The following is a 25,495-nucleotide window of genomic DNA, read 5'->3' on the forward strand; positions in this document are numbered from 1 at the left end:
ACAAGAGCTGACACCAGACCTGTGACATTCACTATCATATACCCACAGCATAGCACGATTCCTTCAACATAGCAGGGAGGCAACATTTTTTAAAAAATTAATTAAAACTAAGTGTGCTAGGTGCAGTGGAACATGTCTGTAGTCCCAGCTATTCAGGAGGCTGAGGGTGGAGAATCACTTGAACCCAGGAGTTTGAGGCCAGCCTGGGCAACATATTGACACTCTAACTCAAAAAAACAAAAGAACTAAGTAAATCCTTTGACCCCACTTGTAAGAATTCATCAGGGAAAAAAGAGGTCAAGTACACAAATATGTTAAGAATGTTCATTATTACATCTTTATAAAAATTAGAAACATCAATAGGTTATATTAAGGAATTATGGTATCACCATTTAATGGGGAAAAATTTTGGAGCCTCTATTTGATACAAAAGTATCTCCATGATATAGTAATTTTTAAAATCCAGTATTAAAAGAGTATACATGAGGCCGGGCGCGGTGGCTCAAGCCTGTAATCCCAGCACTTTGGGAGGCCGAGACGGGCGGATCACGAGGTCAGGAGATCGAGACCATCCTGGCGAACACAGTGAAACCCCGTCTCTACTAAAAATACAAAAAAAAAAAAAAAACTAGCCGGGCGAGGTGGCGGGCGCCTGTAGTCCCAGCTACTCGGGAGGCTGAGGCAGGAGAATGGCGTAAACCCGGGAGGCGGAGCTTGCAGTGAGCTGAGATCCGGCCACTGCACTCCAGCCTGGGCGACAGAGCAAGACTCCGTCTCAACAAAAAAAAAAAAAAAAAAAAAAAGAGTATACATGAAACAATTCCATTTTTGTTTAAAATATGAATAAATGAGCTGGGTGTGGTGGCATGCCTCTGTAGTCCTAGCTACTTGGGAGGCTGAGGTGGGAGTATTGCTTGAGCCCAAGGATTAAAGACTGCAATGAGCTATGATTGCACCATGGCACTCCATCCTAGGGAACAGAGCAAGACCTTGTAAAAAAGAAAAAAAGAAAAGAAAAAAGAATAAATGTACAGGTATGCACAGAAAAAACATCTAGAAGGATGTATGTAAATTATTACTATATCTGGATAATGGGATTGTGAAACATCTATTTTCTTCTCTATATATACTCTCTGAATTGTTTGCAATGAGCTTTCTATTAATTTTGCAGTGGGAAAAACCAGTACAGACATCATAAAAATAAAACAACGCGAGCATCCAGGGCTCCTTACTGGCTGTAGGATAAGTTGAAACTCCTTAACATGATATATAAAGTCTGTTGAGAGCCTTGTGCTTTACATGTGCTGAGGAAGTCATAATTCTGAAATATGCGACACACTCAAATCTCTTTGACTACACCATTCTTTCTACCTGGAATGGCTTTCTCCCTCATTCCCTGCTTGACAAAGTTAAAAATCCAGTTCACCTATGACACCCTCCAGTGGAATAAACCTTAACTCCCTCTATCGCTAATAGCCCAGATAATAGCTTTGTTCTTCTAATACTTAATATCTTGTTCGAGTTGCTTACAGGTCTCTCTTGTCCTCAACAGACTATGAGCTCTGGAAGGCAAGGACCATGTTCCTTCATCGTTTATCCCAAACACTTGACACAATGCTAGCAAACAGAAGATAGTACACAATAAATGTGTGTTGAATGAGTTAACCAACAAGCAACATAAATGTATATATTCTTCCTGTTTTGCAAAATGAAAGGAGAAGAAGTTTTCACATGCCTTAAAGGATAGGGTATAACACAGAAAACGGATTAGGCTACTTTGGAGAGGCTTCAAAAGCAGAACTGGCACTAAGGAGTAGAAGTTGATTTTAGCACACTCTGGGGAAAAATTTTCTAACAATTAAGGTTGGGTAAAAACAAATGCAGCATATCCAGAAACTGTAAAATCCCAGTTAGTGCAGTGTTCAAACAGAGGCTTGGTAATCAGTTCTCAGGGATGGTAGAGAAATGGTCCCCATGTGGTGCATTGGGTGAACAATGAGCCCTACAGTTCTTTCTACTACTACAGTCCTACTACTACAGTAGATGGTTTGCAGTAATTTTTAGGTCCCTTCCTGCTTACCATTCAATGGTTCTGAAAATGTAAAATGAAATAAACAATTTATGAAGATGTTAGGTCTTGAGGAACCTAAAACACAAATCAAATTCAGTTCCTGGAGCCTACAATAGGCACTGAAAACTGGTTAAATGCAACATACACATGAGGAAGAACCTAAATCAACAAACTTGGATTTTATAAGACATTAATTCTACATGACGTAGCTTGTCATTAACTCTGACCTAAAATTTGGAAGTCAAAGTAAAAAAGCAGCAGTATTTGTTTTAAGAACAAATCTAGTGCCAGTTACCTCAGTTCCACTCATTATATCCTTCCATTCTCTGATTCACTGAAAAGGAAGAATACACAGAAACACCAGTGGGATCTTGGAAAAATTATGTAGAGCTGCTGAGAGGTATGTTTACCTCTATGTTTTCATCTACACAAAACAGAGTTCATCAAGTTCCTTATTCCAAAACAACAATAAACAGTAACTTTGAACTTCTGTAAGTACAAACATTTTAAGGAACCATGAGACCAAAATAAAGGCTTATGCAATCAACCTCTGCTTTCAGAACACTTGCAAGAGAAGTCCCTTTCCATCTGGGCCATCTTGCAAGAATGTTGTTTCCGTTTGTCAAAAAGAAACACTGTCCACATTTGTACAGTTGAAAAAAGAGCGTAAGTTAAGCTTAAAAATGTCTAAGACAAAATTAAAACATGTCTGAGACTGATTAGAGAATAAAGGTAAATCCTACACCAAGAAATTTACAATGAGAACGTCAGAGGTGGAAAGAACTTTAGAAGTCTTCTTGGGTCCAACCTCCCACTGAATGCACCCTCCTTCTTTTTTTTTGAGACGGAGTCTGGCTCTGTCGCCCAGGCTGGAGTGCAGTGGCCGGATCTCAGCTCACTGCAAGCTCCGCCTCCCGGGTTGACGCCATTCTCCCGCCTCAGCCTCCCGAATAGCTGGGACTACAGGCGCCCGCCACCTCGCCCGGCTAGATTTTTGTATTTTTTTTAGTAGAGACGGGGTTTCACCGTGTTAGCCAGGATGGTCTTGATCTCCTGACCTTGTGATCCGCCCTTCTCGGCCTCCCAAAGTGCTGGGATTACAGGCTTGAGCCACCGCACCCGGCCAGAATGCACCCTCCTTCTACGGGTGACCACCTGGCTTGTCCAACGCTAAGTCAGTTATGTACCATTTCAAAAGATAGTCGGTTTGTCCATTAGACAGCATCGACTAGTAGAAAGGCCTTCCTTATACTGAGTCCGATTAATCTGTCTTCCTACCATTTTGATATCCTGGTGCTGCTTTTTACTCCCCCCATACTTATATATCAAAGTATGCAAGATAAAGATGGAGGTTTGGAGATTCTGGCAGAAGAAGGCAGCCACTTATATACTCAACCAAAATACAAGCCCGCTGAACCAGCTTGATCCAGGAGCTCAATGATAGAACAGACGTAGCAATTAGACAGACTGCTGTGATTATCAATGGAGATGAAGCAAAGCAACATTATCTTCCTAACAGGTAACCAGAAAAAGGAGGTTAAGGGAAGTAGAACACTGCTAAGTACTCACTAATGAAATGATTAGTCAATCTATATCTAAAGCTAATTCAGTAGTTAACTTAAAATGGCTTTTCTCAAAAAACATTAAAGCCTGTAACACAAAGAAATCAACAGGGAAGCAGACTGAGGTCTACTAGGAGAAAGGAAGGAGGCATTCTTCATCTTTCTCGTATTATTTAAGTGGCCCTTCTTATCTACAGAGCTAAAGATACGGATTATCTAAACTACAGCACTAATTTCCTGTGTGACTTTAGACAAGTCAATACACCTCTCTGACAAGTCAATATACCTTAACCAGATTATCTCAAATCTACCTCTTCTGAAAGACAGTAACTTTATCTCAAAAATTCATTAAACTACTCCAAAAAGGTTGAAGGGAAGGCAATTAACTTTTAGTAAATCTGGCTCCACATAATCTTACTGCCTTAGTTTATTATTATTATTATTTTGTAGAGGTGAGGTCTTGCTATGTTTTGAACTCCTGGGCTCAAGTGATCTTCCCACCTTGGCTTCCCAAAGTACTGGGATTACAGGCAATGAGCCACTGGGCCTGGCCATTGGTTTATTATTAACAGGTAGGGATTTACTGTCACTCTTCCTTGTTGTCTCTCCCACCAGTGGAAGGTAACTAGTTTCTACTTGGGTGATGTTTCTGGGAATAAAGAACTATCAGTCATCCCGTATCATTATTATCAACTCAATTCCCCAGGTGACTTCAGGAGGGAAAGAATGGGATCCTAGTTTGGACCTTGTTGGCTCCAAAAAGGACATTCTGCCAACATATGTTCTGATAATGTCATCACCTCATTCAAAGCTATGCCACTGGACCCCCCCACCATCAACTGAACTCCAAACTTCAAAGTATGGCTTAAATTCTCCCGTGATCTGAGTCTTTCTTTAATTCTCATTACTCCTCTTCTCACTTCTATATACCAACAATGACATCACTTCCTCTTAAAACTGTGTGTAGAGATGCCACTGGTCATGTTCCTGACTCACAGAGAAATCTGAGAGAGTGAATCCTACCCACAGAGACCCACAGGCCTTTTTCTGATTTGGGGATGGGATACAGACAGAGGGACTCTTGGACATGGTGAGTCCCTGTTCCAACTAGAGGACCTCCTGACTGCCACAAAAATCAACGTACACATATGTCAAAACACCACATTGTATACTCTAAACATACATAATTTTCATTTGTCAATTATATCATCATAAAAAAAATTTATTTCCAGTTGGTCCTGGGAAAGCTATGCAGAGATCTTGGTAGTTATGTCTCAGAGCAGAGACAAGGCCCAAGTCTTTGGGGGTTTCCCTAGGAGATTCTGGTATGTGCTGCTATGATTGTTTTTATAGTAAAGAGCCAACATATTTTAAGGAGGGAGAAAGAGCTAGCCAAGAGATTTTCTGACAGTAATGAAGAACCCTGTAAAGTCAGTGAGATGAGATTGATTACATAAGCCAATGAGGCCCCCCAGTGGCTTCCATTAGAGGCCAGTCCCTTGATGCTACAAACACTGAATAAGACAAAACTTAAAAATCTGATCAGGTTCACCTCTTTCTTTGAGGACAATAGACTTTTTCAAAAAAGAGCAAAAGTGGACTCCCTTAAGCTTTCATTTCATGGAGTGAACTGATGATGGCTAACCTTCAAGACACGGTCACTTGAAGACCCATCAAAATCCTTCCAATCCCTAGTGACTCGTGCCCCAAACACCCTAAACACATCCCATAAGAGAGAACAACTTCTGAGGGAAATGGTAGATGGTGTGATTGAAACACTTATCTTAAGAAAGCTTAGAACTGTGCTCCCAAGAAAGCACAGGATGGAAGCAAAGAGTTCTAGAACTGAAGGAAAAAATTACTGAATGCTGGAACATATGAATGAACTCAGTTGCAAATGATAAAGAGAGCCAGCTAAAAATCTATGACCAAAACTGCTGGAGAAGATAGATTTGCTTGCTCTCTTTAGAGTCAATTACATGGATAATGGCAATTTGGAATTGGAAAAAAGGGTGAATCAGAAATGGAGACCACTTAGACTATTGTCAGAAGTCAACTTGAAGAAACTCATTGATTCTGTTCATGCAAATACTCCTTAAAAAGGTTAGAAGAGGCCGGGCGTGGTACATCATGCCTGTAATGCCAGCACTTTGGGATGCTAAGGCCGGTGGATCACCTGAGGTCAGGGGTTCAAAACCAGCCTAGCCAACATGCTAAAACCCCATCTCTACTAAAAATACAAAAATTAGCCAGGCATTGTGGCTCACGCCTGTAATTCTAGCTATTTGGGAGGCTGAGGCAGGGGAGTTGCTTGAACCTGGGATGTGGAGGTTGCAGTGAGCTAAGATTGAGCCACTGCACTCCAGCTTGGGTGACAGAGCAAGACTCTGTCCCCCCCCACCCCAAAAAAGGGAGAAGAACTACTTACACTTTGTTGATCAACTTACAATCTCTCACAAATAGCTTTACAAGGCCTATTTCCTCTATTTGCAAAACATCTTTTTGTGCAAATCTTGCTCTGCCCACTTTCCCCATGAAGCTTTTTCTCCTTCCTATTCCAACTCCCACAGCACTCTGCTGCCTCTCCTGCTGCACTCAATGATTTGTGGTTGTTCTATTGTTGGGTTGTTTGTTCTTCTAAGATAGGGTTTTGCTTTGTTGCCCAAGCGAGAGTGCAGTGCAGCCTCAAACTCCTGCGCTCAAGCAATCCTCCCACCTCAGCTTCTTGAGTAGCTGGGACTACAGGCATGTGCTACCACGCCTGGCCAGCTTTTATTTTTGAGAGCTCCTTTAGGTAACAACAACAAATAAAAGTATACTAATTTAGTATACTTGTTTTTTTTTTTAAGACGGATTCACGCTCTGTCGCCCAGGTTGGAGTGCAGTGGTATAATCTTGGCTCACTGCAACCTCCGCCTCCAGGGTTCACGCCATTCTCCTGCCTCAGCCTCCCGAGTACCTGGGACTACAGGCACATGCCTACCACGCCTGGCTAATTTTTTGTATTTTTAGTAGAGACGGCGGGGTTTCACCATGTTAGTCAGGATAGTCTTGATCTCCTGACCTAGTGATGCGCTCACCTCAGCCTCCCCAAGTGCTGGGATTACAGGCGTGAACCACGGTGCCCGGCCTAATTTAGTATACTTTTTAAAAACCTAGTATGAGTATTTTGCTTATGTGGATTTAAGTTTTTAGATCGCTTATTACAGAAAATCACACAAAGGTAATTTAAATACCCTAAATAGAAAGTCAAGGGAAAGGGTGTCCTTAATGCTCCTTGTCTCCTGGTTAGCCTATGATATTTCAGCTCTAGCCAATTTCCTTTACACAAAGACCCTGCTTAAAGCATTTATGAATAAGCTGGAAGAGTGGTGGATGAGACATGGCTTCTCTGAATAGGGGAGGGAGGACACAAAAAATAGCTGCTTTCATTGAGGGCAGGAAAGAGATTATTTCATTAGGAGCCAAACAGTGAGACTATCTCAGTACAAACAATTGTTTGGCTTGAAGACTCCATGTGGGTAATTACTCCAGCAAAGGCTCAGCTGGAATGGAACACGGAGCCTGCCAGGACCTAAGGATAGGGACTGACACAGGCTTAAATGTCTGAATCATGGCTTTGGAATCCCAGAGCATCCCAGCAAAGATGCTCACCCCAATCAGCGAGAAGCACCATTCTGCACCCAACCGAGTGAAGAATGTGAATGTAAAACAGATGAGAAAAACTGGGGTTACTGGGAGCAAATTCAAAGTTATTAAAACTAAACTGATATTTTATAGCAAATATGTAGCAAGTCCAAAGATTAGATTTGTTGGGAAATCTAATGCATTTCAATCACCACTTCAATGGCTAACAACAGGCTGGGTGGAGTTGGTGTGCAGGGAGGGACTGCTGAGCTAACAGCTGGGCAAATCATTTCAAAGTCAGCCAGGTGGACCTGATATTTTAAAACTTGATATTATAACTAAACCAATTTCCTAGTGACCTCACTTCAGGTAATATATGCAAACTTGGTTCTCAAGTTACTGTCTTCATCTCCTGGGGACATTTAGTTCTTACATTTTTAGGTTACTTCAGGTTAACTTCCTCTTTGCAACAACCAGTATCTACTCATATATTTAAAAATAAAAACAAAACAAAAAACTAAAGCTGCAAAGTGAGCCTGCCTGCTGCGGGAGGGAAGGGGCCTGTGTTTAGAAGAAGCTACTCAAAAGGGTGATATGGTCATTGTCCAGTGAGATTGCTCTTCAACCTCCATCCCTAGGATAGACTCCCCACACCACCACATTGACAAGGGATTTTTTTCCCCTAGAAAGCTGAAGGGATAACTATCATAATACTAGGTTCTGGAGGCACAAGACCCAGTCCCAATCCATAACTCACAATCCCAGGGCCTTCCTAAGTTGCTACCTGATAGCCTTTGCGAGTAAATGCTTTCATACATTTCAATTATTACCCTGACCAAGCCTAACAGCAGGCTGGGGGGTGTAGGCATATAGGGACTGCAGAGCTAACAGCTGGGCAATCATTTCAAAGTTGGCCAGGTGGACTCAACATTTATAAATTTAACATGGTCATTAAAGTCGCTCATAATCAAGTGTCAGCATTCATCTGTGTATAGTATACACTTGATACATGCTTACTGATTAAACAGGGAATAAGCAATAGTGGAACAATATGAAAACTGATATTAAAAACAGCCCATATTCAAATAGTCTCATCTTTGTCCCTCTAGACCAATGGCTCCCAACAGAAACAATTTCCCCTCAAGGGGCAATGCTGATGTCTAGAGACACTTCTGGTTGTCACAACTAGCAGAGGGGTGGGGAAGTGCTACTGGCATCTAGTGGGTAGAGGACAGGAATGCTGGCTTCTAAACATTCTAAAATGTCCTGGACAGTGCCCACAACAAGGAATCACCCAAAATGTCAATAGTCTGAGGTTGAGAAATCGTGCTCTAGAGGAACCATTTTTGAACCATTTTTAAGCCATTTAGTTTGAAGTGAGACATAAGAATATGTCAGTTTTGTGGAAAGGCCTCTTCTCTTGTTCTGTAACAAACAGATACACATTTAGAGTATAAAATTCTAAAATTGTAACAAACCTTAGGAATGATCTAGTCTAAGCACAGTTGGAGACGCTAAGGCCTAGAGAGGTCAAGTCATTTGCCCAAGTTCACAGAAGAAAGGATCCGCTGGACTGAACTTAGAATCACCTTTACACACCCAAATGTGTGTTATACATAGTAGATGCTCAATAATGGTCACTAAATTGATATCTTGTTCTTTAGGTGTTCCTTTTTTTTTTTTTTTTCTTTTTTTTAAGTTACAACATACAATTCACTCTCTGCTCCTGGGAACCTGAGACTGTTTGTGAAGACGAAGTTCTTCCCATCCACACTCCCCTTCCTCAAAAAAAAGCCCAGAAGGGAAAAATAGTGTAACGTACTAGAGCTCAAGACAGAGTGGCCAGGCAGAAAATGTTTTTCAATTGTTTCCAGGGAAGCTCACGTCTTTCACCCAGGCAGAGGCTCTACACAAAACCTTCTAAGTGAGCAAATGAGCCCTTGTGCAAGACCATGGACATGCGAATTTCTCTTCGCAACTCAGCACAGCAGCTTTCCTAACACACTGGGGAAGTCCCAACCAACGGCAAACAGATGGAAAATCAGTGCCAGTTTCCCTGAATCACAACCACATCCAAACAACCTAGAGAGCTTTCAGTTCTAAACAAACAGCAGAATCAAAATGAATTCTGGGATCAAAGTACAGATGGTTGGTTAGTCCAGTGGGTGCTGAATATCAGTCATCAAAACAGCCCTGGCTTAAGGGAGGAGAGCCAAAGATGGAGATTTGCCCTTTGAAAAGGAAAACATTCACCACGACGTTTCAAAACCTAGGTGTTTCAGAATAAAATACAACGAGGTAGAGGTCAAAGATATGGCACAAGGGGGTGGGGCAAAGATACCAGCCATGTGAATAGAAAGATCCTGCAAAGGGAACATTAGGCAGATGAACCCAGGGAAGGTCTGGCGGGGCAGGGCAGGGGAAAGGCGGGGGGAGGGGTATCACAATTTCAAAAAAGCACAAGTAAGATTCTTTAAATTAAGCAAACCTGTTTCATTGGGCACAAGGAGAGTTTCTAAAACTGCTGCAAGGCTATTAAATTCTACAGCACCTGAGAACAATGTCTAAATATTTACTCCCATCCCACAAAAGGGCTAAAGGGCTGCTATTTCAGCCTCCTGTTTCACACTTCATGCTACATTTTTCCCAAGACAATGTGTCACACCAAAACCTCCTACTGAGAGGGCAGAGGATTCGCTTCATGTCTAGCTCCAGCTTTCAAAGCAGCACAGGTGGCAGAAGCACAGAAATGAAATGGCACAAAGAAGCAATTACCACAAAGCAACCATGAGATTCACCTGCTCAGCTTCTTGGCCTGTCACAGATCTTCAGCTATCTGGGCTAACAGTATGAGGGTGACTATCAAAAAACAAAACAAAGTATATGACCTGAACACATATTAATAGAATAACGCTGCTCATAACAGGGACACAGACACTCTGTGCCAGACACTGTGCATGAGGTATGCACATAGATGTGAAAACACAGTCCTTGTCCTCATTTCCAGTCTAAGGCCCTTCTTCAAAAAAAATAATAATGCAGTAGCTGTTACCTCATTTCTACTAATGTAGAACCTCTAATCCATCTTCCTAGAGGACTAAGTTTAAGTGAATGAGGACTATATGAACAATCTAAGATGCTAGTCATTGGCACAAGCGTATTTCCGCACATCAGGTATACAAGGTGAAAGTGCCGGCCCATCTTGCTGTGATATGACAGCATATGCTGTCATGATATGTTCATATGATATGCTGTGATATGTTCTTTATGTTCCTTATGTCCCTTATGTTCCTTATGTCCCTTATGTAGAAACCAGGGTTCTCCCAAGTTCCCCATTCCTTGCCTTAGCAGACATCTACTGCAATGAAGCAGTTCAGAATAACTTTTCTGAGAATCCCCCTGGTAACTTTTTCAATTAGAGGGCCCACTTGACTACTCAAATCTGAACACATAAATAACCCATCACTCTAACAACAACACAAAAATTTATACTTCCTTATTTGTATTGTTGAAAAGTTGAAAACTCAAATATTAACAATTGGGCAAGAGATAATGACATATTCTAATGATGGGATACAAAAAATGTTTTTAACATCATGAAATAAGCTTATAATAAATGTTAAGCAAAAACAAATGATATAAAATCATTATGGTATAAGCTCAAGTAAATGGGTGATAAAAATTATGAAAAATAAGGCTGGGTGTGATGGTTGATGCCTGTAATCCCGGCACTCTGGCAGGCCAAGGCAGGCAGATGATGTGAGCTCAGGAGTTCAAGACTAGCCTGGGCAACATGGCAAAACCCTGTCTGTACTAAAAATACAAAAGTTAGCTGGGCGTGGTGGTGTGCACCTGTAGTCCCAGCTACTCGGAAGGCTTAGACAGAAGAACTGCTTGAGCCTGGTAGACAGAGGTTGCAGTGAGCTGAGATTGTGCCACTGTACTCCAGCTTGGGTGACGGAGCGAGAGACCTTGTCTCAAAAAAAAAAAAAAAAAAGAATTATGAAAAATATCTTCAGCATCATTATATTTTTCACACTTTCCAATGATTTTTATCATGGGGGATAGGTTTCATAATCATAAAAGATAAAGTTGTTGTTGTTGTTTAAAAAAAACAAACAGCATTTACTGATTATAAGCGCAGGGATCCTCCCATCTCCCCAGCTCCTAAAATCCCGTAAGACAGAAAACTATGGCAACAAATCTTTCTTTCCTTAAATGTATGAGAAGTCTAATGAAACTGGGACCTATTTTTACTCTGCCCATAATATGGACCCTTGATCTGAGCCACTTGTGTCAGGCTACTTCTGTTGAGACGAGACTCAGAACAAGTTAGAATGCTCAGAGGAGCCAAGCTGGAGTCTTCCTGATTCCAATGTTGCATTTAATGAAGCTTCCTCTCTCTTTCATATAATCTGGGAATGTTAATACTGTAGTCACACTACAGGAAAGACCTTTCCTCAAGTTTCTCCTCCATCTGTAACAGTTCCTCTAACCGAACTCTTCATGCCTACTTTCAGAGAGACAAAGTCAATCCCTGTTCCAAACAGCTAATCTTTCAGTAAAAATGATTTCATCATAGCAGAAGAGCCTGCATCTCTTAATTCATTCCTTCTTAAATCAGCTGTCACACTCAAATTGGTTTCCGTCAGCTCTGCTGTTTTCAGCTATTTTGAACAAAAGCATCATGGTAAGAACAGGGAGTTTCCTTCCTGTTTCTCTTCTCAGGGTTTGTGTCAGTTACAAGGAGTGATAAAGTGTCAACAACAACAAAAATACACCAATGCCCCTTCTCTACAAGCTTTACACTACAGCATATGACGTCACCAGTTCACACAGAAAATTCTGTATGAAATTATTTTTGAAGGCATAGAACAAAAACAACCACCTAAGTAATATTCAGACAAAATTTCCTTAACTCAAAACTAGAAACACTATAGAACCATTTTCTAAATCCACACATTTGGGGACTTCCAGTTAGACAAGAAAAGAGGAAGTTAAACGACAAAATATACTGTGTGTGCACTTTGGACCAATGAGGTGAAGTAACACTGCAGGATTAACATGTAACCCCACATCTAAAGATGTAAGCTCTGTGGTAGACAGAGCCTGGCGATTTATGGTCTTCCATCACCAGCAACTGCTGCAAAAGACAGCACGGCTATTTGAAGAAAAGGAAAAGAAAAGGTGCTCTATTTGCTCAAATCACCATGCTAGGACACGCTTATCAGCTACAGCTGAGAGTAGGTCTCTCCCCCTCTCGCATTTGCTTCACTGTTGCAACACATCATAAAATAAGAGCATTACACATTTGGTTTGTGGGTGAGGGGAAATGACATGAGGCCTGAGGAACCCAGTTCTCATTGTTTCAGATTAAGAAATTTCTTCTTGGAAGCTTTGACCTGAAATTTTTTTTAAAAAAAGTAGTTTCCAAGTGAGCTTATGAAATCCAGAACTTAAATAAACTGTATTCTATATGTATTTAAAAGCAAACCAGAATTCCTACAGGAAATCTGTAAACTGAGGGGAAAAGAGGGCTATGGTCCACAAAATTTGTCAGAGAATCACTTAACGTTAATTGAAAATGAAAAAAAGCAACAATAATAAAATTCTACTACTACCCAGTGACATGCTACAAAGGAGGGATTCCAGGGCAAGCTTCAGCCACACATGAGGGAGGATGGGAGATAAGGGGAAGAGCTGGACAAACTGAAGACGACCACCAGAGCAACCTTACGCTGACGGATGGCCACAGCTGAGGCAGATCTGGCTCATCTCTGGGGCTGTCCACTGGGGAGAGACCTGCAGTTCAGCCATCAGTGGACCGGAATTCACAAAGCCTGTGGGGAAACACAGGATCCAGAAGAATAGGGTAGGGAAGGAGAAAGTGTAGGAAACGGAATAGTCAAACACAGCAGTGAAATACTATATGTATTAAATATGAAGCTTCAAAAATGCATAGATGGATTTTTTTTTTTTTTTTGGAGACGGAGTCTTGCTCTGTCGCCCAGGCTGGAGTGCAGTGGCCGGATCTCAGCTCACTGAAAGCTCCGCCTCCCGGGTTTACGCCATTCTCCTGCCTCAGCCTCCCGAGTAGCTGGGACTACAGGCGCCCACCACCTCACCCGGCTAGTTTTTTTGTATTTTTTTTTTTTAATAGAGACGGGGTTTCACCGTGTTAGCCAGGATGGTCTCGATCTCCTGACCTTGTGATCCGCCCGTCTCGGCCTCCCAAAGTGCTGGGATTACAGGCTTGAGCCAGATGGATCTCTTAAGTTGAAATGGACCAGTTGAAAAGAACCGGTACTCTGGAAAGCAGTCTGATACGCTTTTTCAAATCCCAAATTACATTTTCATTACACCTGTGAATTATAGTAACTGCCTGCCAAGAGGAAATGAGTTTTTTGGAGAAAAGAAAGAAACAAGGAAACCTATGCAATTGTTACAGTTGGTGACTTCACTCAAACAATGAGAGTCCTTTATCTGTGGCCTCTGTGGGAAGTAACAGCCTAAAAGCAAACATACTCACACTGCACTGAAAACTCTGCTGGCCTAGTTCCACCAATTCCATTAATACAGCAAAGGCCCAAATGCAGGTGACCTGATTGACAAAAAAAGCACTTCTAGAAAGGGCTGAACTTGTCTCATATAACTCATTAGACACTTTTATAATCAAGAAGAAAACAAGTAGCCACAACTTGGAAAGCTCTGCCCTTAAATGCAGCAGCAGCAACATTCCTTACAAGACAAAATATTTTTTCAGGTCAGGGTAGAAGAAAACAGACCCAGTGATCTTGCCTGCCTCACCCAGTGCAAACTTATCTGAAGTTGTGGGGTAAAACAAACAAATCAGTAAGACTAGTCAAACTGACATGCAGCACAAGATAAAACAGCCACACTGCAGTCACCTTAACTATAAAGAAAAGACTGAGCTGAGGCCCGGGCTTGGTGGCTCATGTCTGCAATCCCAGCACTTTGGGAGGCCAAGGAGGGTGGATCACTTGAGACCAGGAGTTTGAGACCAGCCGGGCCAATGTGGTGAGACCCTGTCTCTACTCCAAAAATACAAATTAGCTGAGCATGGAGGCACACACCTATAATCCCAGCTACGTGGAAGGCTGAGGCATGAGAATCACTTGAACCCGGGAGTCAGAGATGGCAGTGAGCTGAGACGGCATCAAAGCACTCCAGCCTGGGCAACAGAGCAAGACTCTGTCTCCAAAAAACGAAAGAAAAAAAGAAAAAAAAAAAAAGAGTGAGCTGTACCATGTTTTAAGGCTGCAATCCTCAGCATTCTCTGTGTATGGCTTCTTTGTTATTAATTCAAGCTGTCCAGTTGTAGATGTACTCAATGTGGATACACCATACCTAAGACTTCTCAGAATTGACAGGGTGGGAACTTATTTTCTGAGTAACCTAAGTTGCTCCTGGCAGCAGCCAACAGTCAAATACATTTCAATATAGGAGCCAATTTGCCTAGTCATACCCCCTAAGTATATAAACTATGAGTTGTTACATTACTTCCTGGGACTAATAATTGTTTCACCAACAGTCAAGATCCTTTAGAAGCACTCAACGTTGTATCTGCCAGAAAACCTTCTGTTCTCTTGTCCAAAATAATTCAAATACTATAAGGGGAAAGAAATTACATCTTGGAGAATTCAGTGCCTTTGTGTCTTTGCCTGTTTGCGCTGGGATCACAGGGAACTACATCTCCCAGGCTCCCTTTGCCAAATGATTTCGGGATAAGTTTCATCAATGGGAGGCACTGACGAGGATAAGAGGCAGGAGCAGGGAGCAGCCAGGGTAACACACTCTCTCACTCGGCCGAGTTCCAGCTGTCACCAGACAGCTCCTCTTTCCATGCTTCAGCTCACACCAGACCACAGGGGCTTCCAGCCCTTGGTGACACCAGTGTACCATCTATTTTCCTTGTGGGCACAGTAGTTCCCAGGCATTGCTAATCGATGGGGTGCCTCACCAGCCTGTTTAGCTCCTTGGCTTTTCTAGCAGCTGTGTAACCTATTCCCTATTTTAAATTCCCTCTGCTTATAAGACCAACAGTGGCTTCTGTTCCCGACTGGTCCTTGACTGACATAGGACCTTCCAAACATATTTTAAAACTTATTTTTCAGAAAATTAATAGCTTTCCTAAGAATTAAAACAATTATTCAGATAACCTAGAAAAGGTATCTTCTAATATGAAACAAAACATTTACAGATGACAAAATCAATTCATGCATTCAAACAAATATTTACTGAGAGCTTGGTCTGTGCCAAGCACTGTTCTAGGTGCTGGGAATACTACAGTGAACAAACCAGGCATAGACCCCTGTCCCCTAGCTTACATTCTAGGGACGGGTAAAGTGTGGCACATTACGATTTTTAAAATTAGCCAATACAGGACTGTTGCTTTAACAATAGAGGAATTTGATAAAAGTGGATTAACTTTAAGGTGTTCTACTCTACAAAGACTTGGTTCTTACCTTTTCAATGTGGTAGGAACTGTCACATTCCAGGGGCCAAGACAGAACTTCTTCAAAGCTAGTATCTAGTTAAACTGGCCACTTGATCAAACAGGAGTACAACTGTGATAAGGATTTAAACAGACACAATAACAAAAGATAGGCACTGTGTGCGTACAGTGTAAAGCATATGTATGTTGTATGCAGATTCTTGCTTGGCATCATTTTTACAGGAAATACCATTTGGAGGAACTGAGTCTGACTCAATTTAATAAGTCACTTTATCCCTTCTCTGTAGCGCAGGTAGAGTCCATCAACATAATATATAAAGCCAGTGGCAATATCCCTTCTCTGTAGCGCAGGTAGAGTCCATCAACATATAAAGCCAGTGGCAATGTACATAACAAGTAGAATGTTACAGTCACTGATTGCATGACACAATTTCCAAGATGGAATTTTCAGGCAGAAGAACAGAAACAGACAATGACTCATGTGGTGAAGAGTTATATAGACAACTGTGCCCAAGAAAGCTGCCACCTACATACCATAATGACATCAGATGAAAAATGCAGAAAGAAGGTAGTTTTCTAATTTATCTAGAAAAAAAAAGATTTGCTGAAAAGTATATATACTGAGAGATGAGACTGCTGCTACCTGTTCATGCATCCTAAGCACTGAGCAACCAGGAGCACACATCAGGTATTCCAAATATGACCTGCTTGAGCCTAAGAGCATGTTCAGCCTCAAAAATCAACATCACGAGCTCCAGAAATAACATAATATCTACTTCTGGCACTTCACTAGACTTATGCTAAAATAATTTAATGTAACCACAAAGGTACATTTCAAAGGAGAATTTATGGGCACCGTGCTCAGACCTTTCTTACTATTCAGCGATTAGGCAGTGTTTCATGCCTGCAATATTTATAACCCCATGTGAATAGCAGGTAGACCTACAATACTATGGGCTTCTTACACAACAGGAAGTCTAAAGCATAGTTCATATTCAAAATCTCAATGTCACGGAGCAAGTCAACCACAGAGCTCAGGTTTTAACCTTACAGGATCCTAACTACCTATCAAACTCTACTCCTCATCACTCCTCAAAATGCAGTCAAAATATACTAAAGAATCCCCCCCCCCCACACACACACACATACAAAACAGTGCACCTCGGAGGCTTTGCACATTCTGTTCCCTCTTCCTAGAATGCAAAGTTCCCTAAATTCACTTGGCAAATCATGCTTATCCTTTAAGACACAGCCTACTTTTCTCTTTGAAGCCATGACTTCCTGAGGAAGACTTCTTTGCCTTCTTCAGTGCTTTCATTTCTCCCTGTATACCATGTCACAATAATTTCTATATTGCATCATTTATATTTGTACACATCTGCTTCCCCATTAGACCATAAAATCCTTGAGACCAAAAACCCTTTCTTTTAATCTATATATCCTGGTACAATGTCTGAGAAAAAGTAGGTAGTAAGTGCTTAAGAAACATTTTCTGAATGACTATATGTAGTAGGGGATCTCAGGCTTGCAAAGTTCCCCTAAAAGATATTACATTTTCTATTCTTCATCTCACTGGCACCAAATGATATTTAAAGGGCAAGGAGAACAAATAGGAAAGTATCTCTCAGGGAACAGGTTTAATATGTTGACATTAAAAGACAATCTAATGGGGATTTTGATAAATCACTTTCAGTAAAACTGTATCAATCTACCCATGACTGTCAGAGTTACAGTGCACTAGCTGTAAAAACCCAGAAATGTATGTGATCTTGGCTAGAGAAAGGCATTTAACAACTAGAAATGGAAGCAGAACTCCTTCTGTTGTTTAGCTCCATTGGAATTTTTACTTTTTAAAAGGTGCCACAGACGACGTGGTGGCTCACACCTGTAATCCCAGCACTTTGAGAGGCTAAGGTGGGCGGATCACCTGAGGTCAGGGGTTCAAGACCAGTCTGGCCAATATGATGAAACTCTGTCTCTACTAAAAATACAAAATATTAGCTGGGTGTGGTGGAAGGAGCCTGTAATCCCAGCTACTCGGGAGGCTGAGGCAGGAGAATCCCTTGAACCCGGAAAGCGGAGGCTGCAGTGAGCCAAGACTGCACCACTGAACTCCAGTCTGGGCAACAGAGTGAGACTCCATCTCAAAAGAAAAAAAAAGTGCCACAGATACAGCTAAAATAATTTAAAATTGATAGGAAAGTTCATTTCTAAGGAATATTTAACAAGCAGTGACTTGGCTATCAACAGAAAACAAATGTAAAGCAAAGCTAAAGATTAATGTACATGAGTTGAAATTTAAGGCAACTATGAGAAAATTTCTACCCAAAGAAATTCCCTGGTCTAATCTTTCATACGAGTTTGAAATCAGGAAATATCCAGAGACCATCCTCAAGGGTACCATAAAGCACATTTGCAAAAATGCCAGAACTCCATATATAGAAAATGGTTTTGGCTTAAAGACTAGGGAATTACTGGGTGAGTCATTCTAACTGTGGCTTCCAGTAACCAGACTATCTTAAGGGAATAAAGTCAAAAGTAAAGCTAATAAAATCAAGATAAAAAAATTTATTATCAGCAATGGTGAAAATAAATAATGCAGACATTTGTGTAACACATTAGCTTACAAAGCACTTTCGTTTTTCAAACTAGGAAAATTAAACTGAGAAAGTTAGGTGTATGTGGAATCAGGTCACCAAGCTGCAATAAGCAAAGTAAAGGAGTTTAGCTGTTCCAACACCAAGTCTACAGACTCTTCCATTATTCTGCCTCTCTGCCATCTTAACGGTAGGCTTATATGTGTCTATGGGCCTAGGACACTTTCTAAGATGCCTTCAAAGAGAGCAGAGTCCACTGGGCGTGGTGGCTTGTGCCTGTAATCCCAACATTTTGGGAGGCCAAGGTGGGCAGATCACTTGAGCTCAGGAGTTCGAGACCAGCCTTGACAACATGGTCAAACCTTGTCTCTGCTAAAAATATAAAAGTTAGTCAGGTGCCTGTAATCCCCACTACTCAGGAGGCTGAGGCAGGAGAACTTGACCCCAGGAGGTGGAGTTTGCAGTGAGCCAAGATAGCACCATTGCACTTAGCAAGACTCCGTCTCAAAAAAAAGAGAGAGAAAGAGCAATGTCAGGCCGGGCGCGGTGGCTCAAGCCTGTAATCCCAGCACTTTGGGAGGCCGAGACGGGCGGATCACGAGGTCAGGAGATCGAGACCATCCTGGCTAACACGGTGAAACCCTGTCTCTACTAAAAATACAAAAAAAACTAGCCGGGCGAGGTGGCGGCGCCTGTAGTCCCAGCTACTCGGGAGGCTGAGGCAGGAGAATGGCGTGAACCCGGGAGGCGGAGCTTGCAGTGAGCTGAGATCTGGCCACTGCACTCCAGCCTGGGTGACAGAGCGAGACTCTGTCTTAAAAAAAAAAAAAAAAAAAAAGAGCAGTGTCTTCCAAATCATTTAAGAATATCTTTCAACTTAATCAAGATAACTTGGTCATAGCCTTAGAAAACACCTTCAAAGAACAAAGCACTCCTCAATGTGCATGGAAAGTGAATGCTCTCCATGTTCTGTTGATTGAAAAATGCAGATGTCAAGAGCTGTGGGCAATATGCTACCGTTTGCATAAAAGCACTGCAAAGAAATATATTTAAATGTTGTTGTTTGTCTACGCATATATTATCTCTTAAAAGTCACGTAAGAAATTGCCAACAATGGGCTAGGTATGGTGGTTCACACCTGTAATCCCAGCACTTTGGGAGGCCGAGGCAAGTCGATCACCCAAGGTCAGGAGTTCGAGGCCAGCCTGACCAACATGGTGAAACCCCATCTCTACTAAAAATAGAGGGTGCCCAGCTACTTGGGAGGCTGAGGCAGGAGAATCACTTGAACCCGGGAGGGAGAGGTTACAGGGAGCCAAGATCTCGCCATTGCACTCCAGCCTGGGCGACAAAAGCAAAACTCTGTCTCACAAAAAAAAAAAAAGAAAAGAAAAGAAATTGCCAACAATGGTTACTTCCAGGGAGGGAAAATGGTGGCTCAGAGATGAGGGACAGGAGAATGATTTTATACTGTATATATTCCCCTTTGGACCTTTTGAATTTTGAACTACATGAAAGTGCTACCTTTTTCAGAAAGTAAATTTAAATGTAAATTTAAAAATATACAATAGGAGTTGGAACGCAGGCAGTGTTGGGTGGGGTGAAACATTTCAGAGATGGGATATAGCAGAAGAAGGGAAAAGCAAAAAATTATTACACTTTCTGTCAGACTCTAGAATTTCATCTGGTGTTTCAGTCTGAGGTAAATATTCCTCAAGATGATCAAACGTCTTGTACTTTTTAACTCCTTGTTCTGCTGGGTATGATGTGTCACACCTGTAATCCCAACACTTTGGGAGGCTGAGACGGGAAGACTCCTTGAGCCCAGGAGTTAGAACCAGCCTGAGAAACATAGTGAGACCCTGTCTCAATTGTAGATAATCCAGTAAATGAATAAATACATCTTTGCCCATCAAACAGCTCTTAATTTCTCACAAACCTTGACACTAAGAAAGGAGTGTCCCAATAGTGGACACAAATATTTAGGTCATCAGAAAGGTATAGTCAGCCCTCTGTTAGAAATGGATTCTGCATCTGTGGATTCAACCAACTGCAGATTGAAAATATTCGAAAACATGGCTGGGTCCTATGGCACATGCCTGTAGTCCCAGCACTTTGGAAGGCTAAGCGGGAGGACAGATTGAGTCTGAGGCTATAGTGAGCTATAATTGCACCACTGCACTCCAGTCTAGGCGGCAGAGCAAGACCCTGTCTCAAAAAAAAAAAAAGAAAATATTCAGTAAACAATGGATGGTTGCATCTGTACAGAACATGTGCAGACTTTTTTCCTTGTCATTATTCCCTAAATGATACAGAGTAACAACTACTGGCATAGCATTAACATTGTATTAGGTATTATAAGTAACCTAGAGATGATTTAAAGTATAATGGAGGATGTATAAAAGTTATATGCAAGCACTACGCCATTTGTATCAGGGACTCGAGCATCTGTGGATTTTAGTACCCCAGAAGGTTCCTGGAACCAATCCCCCATGGATACCAAAGGACAACTGTAGATCCTTTCATAGTAAATAAGATAGTGTCCAGTTTAAAACATAGTCTCTGAAGGGGTGGCTTAGCAGTTATTTCTGACACACCGATAAAATCTGGAACTGCAGAGCTAGAAGTTAAATCTTGGACCAGTATGACCCTAAGTGCAAAGGAAATATGACCCATATCCAAAAATGGAAGCCAGCCTCAATAAATCAGCCAGAGTTACCATTCACATAGCTGGAATTTTCAGTAGTTTTGTCCTCTGTTCTATCACTACCTAAGTCAATCCAAAAGTTCACCCTAAAAGTCACATTAACCCCAGGGCTTTGGGTAATGAAGAAATCACATCTTGAGCCTAGAGCAAATCATACCATTTCTTAAAAAGGCAGCACCAAAGAAGTTTCCTTTCCCACACTGAAATTACTGGAATGGCTTCGTGGCCCCAGAAACTGGTGAGACTCGTGCCCAAGCGAGTTAAAAACCCCAGGATCAACAAAACTTGTACAAAGTAAAAAGAACACATGCTTATTCTCTATTCTGATGTTTATTTGTTTTGTTTTATTTTTGAGACGGGGTCTTGCTCTCTTTCCCAGGCTGGAGCGCAGTGGCACTCGATCATGACTCACTGCAGCTTCGACCTCCTGGGCTCAGGTGCCCAGGTGATCCTCCTGCCTCAGCCTCCTGAGTAGCCGGGACCACAGATGCGCACCACCATACCCAACTAATTTCTAAATTATTTGTAGCCACAAGGTCACACTGTGTTGCCCAGACTGGTCTTGAACTCCTGGATTCAACTGATCCTCCTTCCTCGGCCTCTCAAAGTGCTGGGATTACAGGTTTGAGCCACCACACCCAGCCTCTATTCTGAAGTTTAAATCACATACTTTAAAAGTCAACTAATAAATGTTTCTAAATAAGTATAAGAATTTAAAAATAAAAGTCATTGCCAAAGAGTTATATTTTGGAACACTGCAAAAATACCTGCTCATAGGTCTACAGTCTACGCCACATCGTCTAACTGGATATTAATAGATGAGCAATCACTCACCATATCCTATACAGTTAACTTCCAATTTTTTAGGAAAGGACACAGGAATACAGGTAAATAAACTGAAACCCAATTCTCATTTTAGCCAACACTTTTTAAATTCTTCCTCCAATGAAATGTGTTTTTTTATCAGCACTAACAGGTAACAATTTATTGATCCAAACATCTTTTCCTTCAACAATCTGATAGTTGTCCAAATGATCATTATGACAACCAAAATTAGAAAATAGTAGGGGAAAAAGAGTGAGAGGGCTTCGAGGGGTGGAATGGGATAGATAATTCATAAACTGGATAAACAGAGGCCTCAACAAATGCCTGTCATAATCGAAAGATGACTGACCCATTGTCATCTCAATACAATGACCAAGTCACTGAAGCCACCTGGTAAAATGTAAAACGAACTTTTGAAAAGAAATTGTGTGAGGATCCAGGAGTCTACCATCAACAGTAGTTAATAAAGTTTACAAGCCAGCAGTTACTAGTTCTCATTAAGAATTAACTGATATTTCATAACCTGATCCCCAGTAAGCTTATTAATAAAAAGCAATGGCCGGCCGGGCGCGGTGGCTCAAGCCTGTAATCCCAACACTTTGGGAGGCCGAGACAGGTAGATCACCTGAGGTCAGGAGTTTGAGACCAGCCTGACCAACATGGTGAAACCCTGTCTCTACTAAAAATACAAAAATCAGCTGGGCATGGTGGTGGGCACCTGTAATCCCAGGTACTCAGGAGGCTCAGGCAGGAGAATCCCTTGAACCTGTGAGGCGGAGGTTGCAGTGAGTCGAGATTGCGCCATTGCACTCCACCCTGGGCGACAAGAGTGAAAATCTGTCTCAAAAAAATAAAAATAAAAAATAAAATAAATAAAAAGCAATGGAAATGTGGAGGAAGAAGTAGTGAATCAGCTTCTCTCTTCTATATGCTGTATTTTATTGGAATATGAGTAAGTACAAGGGTAATATGAGAAATGGGGGGGGACTTCTAGTCACCAAAATGGCATCTGACTCTCCAAATGCAGCAATGCTCATTCCAGTGGGTGCTTCACTGTGACTCAAGATCTGTCAAATGAGGACATAAGGGAATTTGAATAAAGCCAAGATACGCTCCTAAAATCAACAGACTCTTCCAATAGATTTAACAGAAGATCTAACAGTAATCAACCTATAAGACACTAACATACTCAACATAAATTGATTCTAAAATACTTTTTAAAATGAATTATTGCTAACGCAAAAAGTCAGGAAATAAGTCTAGGAATTTGTTTTCCTAATGGCACTTCCATTTATATATTGGTAGAGGTCACTAAAACACATTACTAGGTGTCACATTGTATCATTCCCCTGTTCTCCTTTTATAACCTTATTCTTCAAAAATAAAAGGTAATTATGTGAAAGCATCAATTAAGTATTTCCTTCCTTTCTCAAAACAGATAAATACAAATATAACTGAATCTTTTGTTTTATAGTATGTGCCCACTACGCTATACGGCAAACAACCCTGGCAAATCCACTGCATAGTCGCCCTCAAATTATAACTATTCATTTCTCCCCAACCCAAGGGAAAATAATTTTCCCAACTCCTCCAATTATATGCCAAAAGAATTAGAAAATACAGGAAAAAAAAGATTCACAGAAGCTTGTATAAGTGTCAAGTGCCAACATTTCACTAATAACCAAGATTTCCTATTGTACAGACTTTTAATTGTATCAAATCATGAATCTTCTAGGGCACAGAAAACAAAGACTAAATGGTTCTGCCAATTTACAATGATCATATTTCACCTTTAGAAGTGTAATCACCATAGAAGCAACGAATTCATCGAATTCATCTTTCTGTCTCCACCGATTAAACGGATCCTGCACTACAGGCATAATCGGCTAGTTTCTGCCACCACTCACACATAGGCCTCCAAAGCACTCTACAAGCCAGGGCTAGGCTGTCTAGAAATCCGCACTGTGTCACTGCATAAGGCAGTTTCCCACTGCACATATCCAGGAGGAATAAAACCACCTAAGCACTCTTGTCAGATCTTAGCAAGGCTGCAAAATGACAGGAGTTGCTAACTAAAGAGCAGGCAGCAACAATCACCACCTTTAAAAATCATTTAAGCAGTTTTCCTCTCCGCCATCTCACTTCCCTCCTCCTCCTCCTCGTCATTCTCTCTCCTCTCTCTCTCTCTCTCTCTCCTCTCTCTCTCACACACACACACACACACACACACACACACACACGCATGCACTGCAGTTCATCCCCAGCTTTGCAAGTGACATGCTGGGAGCTCTGGACTGACAGCCGGCCCAGAACTCATTCAGAGCCCTCAAATACAGACATTCTCACCTGAACACGCCAGGCAACTTCCACCTGCACCATCACTTCCACCCTCCCCGACACACACACAGTCGCCCTCGCAAGCTCTCCCCACACCAATCCCCGAGCAGCAGAAAGCCCAGCAGGCTCATTGCAAGCGCAGCACGCGTTACCACTTACAAGCCGAGTTGGGCGGCCTAAGCTCCAGAAACCTCCTCTTCACGCAGCCCACCCCCACCACCCCGACGCGGCCGGACCCCTGGCCCGCCAGGTGGGATGCGCTACCTTTGGACTGGCAATCCGCACAAAACTTGTTATCCTCCTCCAGCAGCAGGTTGGCCAGGACAGCCTGGTACCGATCCACGTCCTTCACCGACTTGCCCGTCATGGCCAGGGTGCCGGCGGGGGCAGAGGGCGACGCGCCCTCCTCGCCCCCAGAGACCCCTGCCTCAGTCCGGGGGTGAGGACTCCCGGTCCCCCGCCCAGGGGCAAATCCTGAGCGGGGAGAGCCCTCTCCTCTGGCCCCGCCGGACGCCCCTTCCCGGGTCGGCGGCGTCCGTCCCCCACTCCGCAGCCCCTTGGCGGGCTTAGGGACAGGCCCGCGTCCAGGAGAGGCTGCGGGGCTAGAGACCCTCAGCCCAGAAAAAGGCAGACCACGAGCCTCCTGGGTGCCGGACGCAGAAATGACCCTCTGGCCGGCCTGTCTGCTGGCCTTGCGTCCCGCGCCTCGGTTTCCCTGGCAGCTGCCGTCAGCTCCTCTACCACCTCCGCCGCCTACTTCCGGCAGCTCTTCCTCCCCACCTCCACCCTGCCCAGCCCGCGCATGCGCCCCGCCCCCACCGCGCCGCACTGGGCTCTTCCTTCAGCTCCGCCTCTCGGCAACCAATCGGTGGAGAAGCGGGGGGCGGGGCTTGGTGGGGGCGGAGGGAAGGGTTGGGCACGCCTCCTGCAGGTCCTTGGAAGAGAATGAATGGAGCCTGGTAGAAAGGCAGTGGAGGGAATAGAAGAAAGTGAAGGAAGACAACAACTAACATTTACTGAGCTCTTACTATGCGCTAGGCACTGTGTTAAGCACTTTACATGAATTATCCCAATATAATCCTCACAACAACCCTATGAATTACTTATCATCCTTATGTAACCTAAGCGTTGTGGATACTCCAAAGGCCTCCAGCTTGTTTTTTCCAACAGCCAAATAAAAGAGTCCAAGCCCCTAACCCAGGATATAAGAACGTCACCCCCTCCCCAAATTTTCAGAGGACTCTGGTCACCTCTCACTTGGAATACATGCTCCCACTAATACTCATTAGCTCT

The 25,495-nt window shown here is 42.5% G+C and overlaps 1 protein-coding gene across 3 annotated transcripts in view; it reads right to left on the minus strand.

Annotated features, from left to right (window-relative positions):
• Nucleotides 1–25,000, minus strand: part of SMAP2 (small ArfGAP2) — a 49,547-nt gene extending 24,547 nt beyond the window's left edge. The window contains exon 1 of one of the 3 annotated variants that reach the window (XM_033226955.1): nucleotides 24,467–25,000. In XM_033226955.1, the coding sequence (XP_033082846.1) occupies nucleotides 24,467–24,569 (103 nt within the window). In that variant the 5' untranslated portion in view covers nucleotides 24,570–25,000. Of the gene's footprint in view, nucleotides 1–2,366; nucleotides 2,480–24,466 lie in introns of those variants that run through there. The other 2 variants (XM_033226957.1, XM_033226956.1) reach the window with 2 other exon arrangements.
• Between the last annotated feature and the right edge of the window lie 495 nt (nucleotides 25,001–25,495).

This window comes from Trachypithecus francoisi, unplaced genomic scaffold (genome assembly GCF_009764315.1).
Source record: "Trachypithecus francoisi isolate TF-2019V2 unplaced genomic scaffold, Tfra_2.0 Lachesis_group12, whole genome shotgun sequence".
NCBI lineage: Eukaryota > Metazoa > Chordata > Mammalia > Primates > Cercopithecidae > Trachypithecus > Trachypithecus francoisi.